The 9,195-nt window shown below is 35.6% G+C and overlaps 1 protein-coding gene across 6 annotated transcripts in view; it reads right to left on the minus strand.

Annotated features, from left to right (window-relative positions):
* Positions 1–221: 221 nt before the first annotated feature.
* The window catches only part of PCDH17 (protocadherin 17), a 93,003-nt gene continuing 84,029 nt past the window's right edge, over positions 222–9,195 (minus strand). For 5 of the 6 annotated variants that reach the window (XM_027886990.1, XM_027886989.1, XM_027886991.1 and 2 more), the window contains one exon: positions 222–2,318. In XM_027886990.1, coding sequence (XP_027742791.1) covers positions 1,636–2,318 — 683 coding nt within the window. In that variant the 3' untranslated portion in view covers positions 222–1,635. Of the gene's footprint in view, positions 2,319–6,805; positions 6,854–9,195 lie in introns of all 6 variants that reach the window. The other variant, XM_027886994.1, reaches the window with a different exon arrangement.

The following is a 9,195-nucleotide window of genomic DNA, read 5'->3' on the forward strand; positions in this document are numbered from 1 at the left end:
CAGTATTTATCTAGAACTGCAATAAGCAATTGCACATTCTGAAGAATCAGACTAAATACTCCTCATGCCATATTGGCACTGAAATATTTTTCAGTTCTATGAATTTTATACCAAAACTTTGAAAATGGTGTCATCTCTGAAGAAGTCAATCAAATATCCTACATTAAACAGGCTGGCTGCATGTGTTTGGAAAAAAAAAAAAAATCCAAGGAGGTTCCAGGTGTTGATTCAAGTGTAATTTTTGTTATTACACATGGGTTTGCAATAGAAGCTTCTACAAGGACTTGCACATAACCATGACTGATGGATGTATTTGTAGGCTGTTCAGTTAGCTCCATCAGCTCACTCAAACACATTTTGAACAGATTATGTACTGCAGTACTTCGTAGACCATACATTAAACAAGAGACTTTGCTCTGAGGCGCTGCTTCCCATATTCCATGGGGAAAAGGAAGCAGGAAAAAACAAAACTCATAGAGTTCGACAGCTACTGAGGCAACACTTGCCATTTACAATATAAGCCCAAATATTTTTGCAACACAACTATATATTAATTTAATAAAATACACAATATAGCTCTTATACACTCAACAATTTGGCTCATATGCACTGAATCTGCAATAAATCAATAAAAATATGTCATTTGATGTAAACACACTGAATTTTCTTACATTTGCACATTTAAATGACCATGTGATTTTTGTGGATGTCTAAGACATTTTCACCCTCCTGAGCTATTTTAGTGTCCACAAATGAATAAAAAAGTGTTAATAATGTTAATTTCTTTTCTGTATTACCCTTAAGGTAACTCTATTTTTTTTCAAACTTCATTTTACTTCCCTTTTTATTAAAACTTATCACTAACTATTTATAACTTTGTTGGACACTAAAAAGCTAAATAGATATTAAATTTTTTTTTTTTTTATCAAGTGAGTTAGCTTATGTGTGTGCAGGACAAGATGGACTATATCATTTTACACTTAACCTTAATATGATATGAAGTGTTTCATTAATGATTAGGATATGTTTCCTTGAATAATGTTCTGGAATGGTTCTTTCTGTTTTATTTTTCTTTTTTCTTTCCCATATTTGTGGCACATAACTTTGTACATAAATGTTTACCACAAATGAATGTTAATGTTTGGTGTCACTTGGACTACTACAAGAACTCTTTAAAGGACTTTCAGTAGAAGCCTGTGGTGACTGCTGGAAATCCACCACAGATCAGCATTATTCAACCCTGTTTTTCTTGGGGTTTATACGTAAACAGTAAAGTCAGCATCAGCTATTTGAGGACAGTCTTAAAGTATCAGACGTATTTCCACTCAAACTTTCTCACACCTTCCTATCAGATTGTCAAAATGGCACTGTCTTTCCTTCTTTCATTTTGTTCTTGGTGTACTTAACTCTGTCCTAATGAAAGTTTGGTCAAAATGAAACCAGTGTTATCTGTCAAAAAGAAAGAGCAGTGAAAAGAACATACTTGTGGGCACTTCAGATGTTCACTAAAAGCCTTAAAGCAGCATTGGTCTTCCTTCATTCCTGTTAATTCTGTTACAACCAGGGGATATATTTATTTGTTTACTTTTAATCAGCAGAAGAGGAACAAAACTGTCAGCCTGTCCATTTTCCCCCTCACTTTCTGATGGCCACAGGGTCACTGCCCCGACAGTCCTGCAAGAGCTTGTCTATTTCTCTCACGACTTCCTCGGCATCCACCGACTCCCTGCCTAGATCCCGGGCTGAACGGTCTAACTGCTCCAGAACAGAGTCCATCTCACTCGAGTCTCGGCTCACTCGGGAATGCACATCTGCAAAGGCCCTAGCCATCTGATCTGATGCAATGAAGGAAGCGTCTTTTGACTGTTTACTGGGCGATAGGTACTGACTGTCAGTTGACAAGTACTGGCTGCTGGGTTCAGCCAAGGCTCCTGATTTCACTTCACAACCATCCAGTGGTCCTTTTGTTGAGGTGCAAGGCTCAATGCATGTCTTGGTTGGGCTGCTCGATGCTGAGGGAACCTCCTGAAGCAGAGGACTCAGGGCACGTTTGGCTTTTAAGTAAGGTTTAACATTGGCAATGAGAATAGTGTGCTCTCTCTTGTCTTTCCCAAATGTACAAAAAGTCTTTTTCCCAGTGGGATTCACAGTTTCGTACGTCTCAGTCTCAACATTAGCTTCAACTGTGGGTACAAAGAGATTTGTGCGATAATCTGCATTCTCAGCCTGACTGGCTGCAGGAAACTGTGGCATCCAACACCTGTCAGAATGACCAAGCACTCTGCATTCATCTGTGCAGTTAACACATTCTTCTTGCTCTGCAAAACAAAGGAGAAAGAGAAAAAAACTCTAATTATGAGTGAATTTATTTAATCTAATGGATAGGCTATGATCAACACATGATGGCCTTGACATCTGGTTTCTTAATTATGGAGAAAAAGAAGAAGATATAATTAAATATTTCAGAAGGTTTGCATAAATGTGTTAGTTGAGACAGTAGATTTATTTAACTCTGTTCTCTACATATTAAAGCATTCACACAGCCCAATGGAAGTATAAAGGGGTCATTACAGAATAATTCTCAGTGGAATTGAGCTTCATCTGTAAACTAATCTGCTGAAGAAATCTGTTAGGCTTTGTTCTGTAAAACTCATCCTGGAAAAGAGTGAACAGTACTTAAGGAACTCAAAAGGAATTATAAAGATTAATTTTTAAAATCAAATAACTGCAATGAGTGCCTTTCTGGAAATACAAACACTTCATAAAAATCATCAAGTTGGTTTTTCATTTTTGTCACCTCCATTTCATTTATAATTGTTATGTTGTGTGACAGTCACAAAATAAAAAGGTTTTCTTAAAACCCAACTTTGCCTGCTGAGAACAGAGAACTAGAATTTCCCATCAGTATGCATTAAATATAAGCCTGTCAGAAAGTGCATATTGCAATTTTATTAGACATGAGTATGGATCATGTAATCAGTTTTTCCCTTTTTTGTTTTGGTGCAAGTAAGTGAAAACGGATTTGCTCAATACATACAATTTGGAAGAATGACAAACTGTGACACACTATTTGAACTGATAATGTTTTCAGATAAGATTTCTATATTCTATTTCTTTCAAAGTATATAGCTAAATGAGATTTCTTTGCTTCAATTTTAGAACATAAATTTTGATACTTCCTGCTCTACAATTCAAAGAAAACTTTCTGCTTAAAAAACCTTAGCTTGTCTGCCATTTACATTAATAGATTATGTTTGGGCCAACATTTACCATTTTATAATTGTACTCATGACTCTAACCAAATATCAGGGATAAGAGAAATAATAAATAGAATAAATCCTTTTATCATCTCTAGATTACGGTTAACTACACATTGATCTTTAGCTATTAAGCATTTTCCTTTCCCAAAATGGGTTGATGGGTTCAATATTGATTTTATTTGAGGAATTTAGTGTTAAAAAAATTCCTGGAATTCCAGGTAGACAAAAACCTGTTAGCATACCTTTAAGTTTAAAAGTGGAGCAAACATATAGAGACAGGCACAACAAGTCTTCAGAAAAGCAGAACAGACATGTTGACCCAAACACAGGGAAAATTTAAGCAATCATCATCTTTCTAAACTAGAAAATGAATTCCTAGTAATCTTATATCACCACCAGATTAATGGATGATTGCGCTGTCGAAACAGGACACAAAAGAAATACCAAAGCTGACCTATGAGCATCCAATAGTGTAAACAGTTTTGACTGTTCCTATTTCTAAAAATACAGAAGTAAATTCAATTTAAATTTAAGTAAAATTGTGTTATGTCATAATGATAAGTTAAATTGGAATGAGATAATTTACTCAGAATTGATACTCGTTAATGATAATGGTTCTGTGAAAAAGTGTCATTCTTTTTATGTGCTCCCTTCCTAGAAGACTTTAAAATCTAGAGTATGGTGCAAGTCCTAAAAAATTATCAAAAGCAAGAGAGAATAAGGTACAGGGACAGCAGAACAGAGTGATTGTTGATGAAAAGAATGTAACATAAAGGCTTTAAATATAAAATTCACAGAGGTGAGTCAGCCTCACCAGTGTTCTTGGTAAGATCCTGGAGCAGGTCTTCCTGGAATAGATATCAAAACATATGAGAGACAGGGAGGTCAATAGAGACAGAAAACATGGCTTCACCAAGGGCAGATTTTGCCTGACTAATCTAGTGGTCTTCTATGATGGAGTGATTGCATCAGTGAACAAGACTTTTGAAGGGCCTTTGATGTGGTCTTGCATAATATTCTTGCTGTTAAATTGGAGATAGATGGATTTGATGATGGACTTTCAGATCAATAAGGAACTGGCTGGATGGTTACACGCAATGGTTACAGAAATAAATGGTGTCCCTCCAGGGTCTACATTGGGACTAACATTATTTAATATCTGCATCATCAAGACAGTGGGATTGAGTGCACCCACAGATCCCGACAAGCTGAGTAGTGCATCTAAATCATTAGAGGGAAGGGATGTCATCCAGAGGGACCTTGACAGGCTTGAAAGGTGAGGGCCGTGTGAACCTCATAAAGTTCAACAAGGCTAAGTGCAAGTTCTGGCACCTAGGTTGGAGAGTTCACCAGTATCAACACAGACTGGGGATTGGACAGACTGAGAGCAGACCTGTGGAGAAGGACTTGGGGGTACCGGTGGATGAAAAATTAAGTATGAGCCAGCAATGTGTGCTCACAGCCCAGAAAGCCAATTGTGTCCTTGGCTGCATAAACTGAAAGAAAGCAGATTTAGACTGTACATACATGAGGTAGAAAGTCTTTGATATAAGGCTAGTGAGACACTGAAAGAGATTTTCCAGAGAAATTGTGGATGCCCTATTACTGGAAGATATCAAAGTCGTGTTGGATGGGACTGTAAGGAATCTGATCTAGTGACAGATATTCCTGCCCGTGGCAGATCTTTCAAGGTCCCTTCTGACCCAAACCATTCTATGATTCTTTGAGTTCCAAGGAAAAGTAATCTGCATATTGGTTTTAGTGTACAATAAAAAATAGAACTATCATGGTGAAAAGCAACAGTAAAAGATACCCTCGACCTCGGGACAGTAACACAGTGAAAGAACTGAAAAGAATTTAAGAAAGAAATTTAAGTTAGTTGTGTTTCATTTTACTTCACTTGACTGCGGTCGCATTGGTATGCATAACCATGGATTCAACATGTGTGTGGCAATTGCTTAATGAAATGGGACTCATAGAAATAAAGGACATAGCTATACACCTCATTCTACTCTTAGTTCATCTCCACTAAAATTCTCTGTATCTAGTTTTCTGGAGCTTCTACAGCATCAAAAAGTTGCAGCTTAAAACTTCACAAAACAAACCAAATAAATATATTTTAAAAAACACATGGGGCAAGAGCATTCGAGGGGAAAGTTCTGAGTTGTACTATGGGATGGGTAATAGCTAATATTAGCCAAGTTTGATAACATTTTATCACAGAAATCCAGCGGAAATAAACAAACAAAACAGTACTCCAAGTCAAACCATCCCAATGTTAATTTAGAACTTTAGATTTTGCAGATACTTGCTATTAAATAATTTTGTTATTTTTTTCATCCTGCTAATCCTTCAGAGAAGATTTGTGGCAAGCTCAGCCTGTAGCTTTAAAAGTGGACTTATATAGCAAGGAAAAATAATAGGTATTTTCCCTAAATATTTCTCAAAATATTTTTCTCTTGTACGGAATTCATGCCAATGCTGAGTAAAAGCTGTCTGGCACTTTCAAACCTAAACAACTAATCAGCTTTCCAATTAACTTTTTTTTTTTTTTTGGTAAGTTTAACTATCCTTTGTATGAATATTTGTAAACAATTTTCTTGTTTTTTAACAAGAGATGAAAATAAACCTTGCTGCATGTTAGCTACCATAAAATGCTCAGAACTGCACAATCAGTGGACCAGTACTTCTCTCTGCTCCTCTCTTCTCAATTATTCCAGCAAAAAAAGATCCCTCTTTGCTCAATCCCTCTTTGCTCCTTCCTTTTTCTCAGGAAAAAAACAAAAACCAATGGTAGCACTTCCTGTAAAACTTTCTAACCATATGGAATGTGTGAAGACCTCACACTGTACTGGGAGACCCACACTGAACACCGCTGGGAAGATTTCAATACATTACAGCCTATTTCATTACACCAAAAAAAGGCCATTGTAGAAGGGAAATGCTTACTGTCTTTCAGGTAGTAGTTCCATGTCCCATTATTTTTCAATACATCAAAGAAATGTTCAATTCTCTTCTATCTGCATATACAACATATATATGCATACGAAATATAAAACTGGGAAATTCGATTTGGAAAATGACTCTTTTTCTAAAACTTGACTGAACTGTATTTCTTCAAAAAAATTATTTGTTTTCCCCTAAACTGAGGTTGAAATGAGCAAACTTCATATACAAGGTAAAGATCAGAGTTCTCCGTCACTGGAAATAAGTTTACCATACTAAGTATTCAGTACTGTGCCAAAAACTACGCTTTGAGATTTTCAAGACTCATTAGGTTAATTTGTAGCAATCAAGTTATGTTTGAAGATTTATATTTTTAAGTCTTTCACATATGCATACACTAGATGAGCAGAAGCCTAACACAGTGTTTACATTAGTCATTACCACCAACAAAAATGCAAAGTTTGCTGGTTATCTCTAAGTAAAAGAGCTATATATCATATAGCATATATATGTTATATATTTTTGCATGTCATATCTTCCATCCGCTTCTCATTTCCTGCATTTGTTAAAGCAGTTTTTGTACTTGCATTTCTACTCACAGTATTGACTAACTTTCCATTTCTGCTCCCTGGGCATCATAGAAGTGACTGAATTAAATATGAAACCAAAAAAAAAGAAAAAAGAAATAGTGAATGACCTTGAATTGAAAACCACCTGCATTGCATGGGCTTTGGAGCTCTAGTCCTGAAAATCTGTGTCTTTTCACTTCATGCTTTTATGTCACATCATAGGAAATGGATTTTGAGTATTGATTATCATACATTATAAGCTGCTTGTATTAGCCTGTAATTTTGACTGCTACAGCTAGGAGACAGTGAAGGAAATCGAACAGGGACTTTTTTACGAGTAGCAGAAACTACAAACACAATGTGAACTATCACCACCAAGGGCCAAATTAGTGCATACGAGAAAAAAGAATCAATTTAAAGGTAAATATATAAATATTTGTATGTAAAATAGGTCATACGCTGTGCTGTACAGCGAGATGTGCTGGTAGAGTGATATGCATCATTGGTCTTTATCTCTGTACTTGTCTCCCTCCTGTTGAAAATAAACCCTTAACAATGCATGTGTGTACAATAAACAGAGGCAGTCTAGAGGTTTTCCTAACTCTCTAGGGTTTTAAGGGTAAACAGTCAGAAGTGCTTTATGCACTTAGGGGAGAGCATACACTAAAATAGAATTGCTAAATTATCAGCCATAGAAAGAAGAGGAAACAAACTATCTGTAAACAACGGTTGCTTAGATGGGAAATGTATTCTGAATAGAAATTTAGAGAGGGTATAGGAAGAAAGTTATATTTGCAACATATAAAATGTAATGCAAGATATGTATTTTTGGTGCAACATAAAGCGTATCTTACATATTTCATTCTATATGGGCTATATTTAACATCTGCCTTCCATAGCAAGCTAAAAGAAATAGATACTATTAGTGCGATATCTATAATTTCCTATGATTTCCTTATAAATATTGTGTTCCTTTCAATGGCTAAAATGGAGATACCTTATTTTGACTCATTAATTTTATGAAATTTGCATAATGATAACAAAGAAGAAATTCAGGAATTATTATTTTTTTAAACAGTGATTCAGTGTGGCCAAATCAAGTCAATAAATACAATATTTGGTGCAATTTAACCTGACCCTAATTATTTAAATTATACATACACACAAAGCAGAAAAACAAATGAAAACATCACCATACAAACAGTTTCAAGAAATGTNTAGCAAATACGGGAATGTGACAGAGAGAATGTAGCAGGGAGGGAACCGAAAGTCTAAAAAAGGATCTTGGTACAGAAGATAAAAGAAAAGGGACTAAAACTCCAGACATAACTTCAGCAGCATGTAAGCAATATTAAAGGCCAACCAATCCTGAGCTTAGCTTTTGCAATATGTATGAGCTTATTACACATGTTATAAAATGACTGCCTTATAGATAATAAATCGAACTCGCTTATTGATCGTGAGGTCGTTGTGTGTTCCTCCGTCCCCACAAGAGATGGTTCTTTGGCTGGCTCAGTTGACTCAAATTACTATCATTCTATTCATTTGGACTATTCTATTCATTTGGACTAAAAGGTCCAAATAAAAATTACACTGGAGGAGCCATTTCAAAATATATGCTGCCGTTTTTTTGAAGTCATGTTGTTTCACAATACCTTCACTCTTGAAATGTTCTGCTCTTCACTGCATTACAGAGTTAATAGTAATGCACAGTGCACATCTTTGATGACCCTTGTTTCACATTACAAGGAAAAGGATCTGCCTATGAATGCATGCATAGAGTTCACACTGACTTGTGTAAGAGATAAATTCCTTTCGTTCTTGATGTTGAGAATCTGTGTTCACTACTGAAAATATTTCCATTTAGAATTCATTCTGTTATGAAAGAAGGTGAAAAATTCTCTGTAACTTTCATTTGTCTGGTCTAACCACAAACACACTATTCTTGACTGTAAGGGTGGTGAGGCACTCGAACAAGTTGCCCAGAGAAGCTGTGGATGACCCATCCCTGGAACTGTTCAAGGCCAGGTCAGATGGGGCTTTGAACAACCTGGTCTAGTGAAAGGTGTCCCTGTCCACAGCAGAGGAGTTGGAACTAGATGATCTTTAAGGTTCCTTCTGACCCAAATCATTCTACGACAAAAAAATAAATAAGAACCACCAGTATTTGCTTTAGACTAATTAATAATAATAAAAAAAATGGTTTATATTTTTAATACTTTGAATAGATATGAAAGATCTATATCTTCTGCACATATGTGTAAGCGGATGGACAATAAATACCACATAATATCTAGCCTAGAATGTAATTAACTCTGCTTTTCAAATCTTCCATAATTCCTGAAATATGTCCAGCAAACCTCCCAGAATTTATATAAAATGGTGGAAATTTTTTTATTATATTTTTTTTTTAATTTGAA

The sequence above is a fragment of the Empidonax traillii genome, unplaced genomic scaffold (genome assembly GCF_003031625.1).
Source record: "Empidonax traillii isolate 1590-97213 ecotype Southwest subspecies unplaced genomic scaffold, ASM303162v1 scaffold200:size922451, whole genome shotgun sequence".
Taxonomy (NCBI): domain Eukaryota; kingdom Metazoa; phylum Chordata; class Aves; order Passeriformes; family Tyrannidae; genus Empidonax; species Empidonax traillii.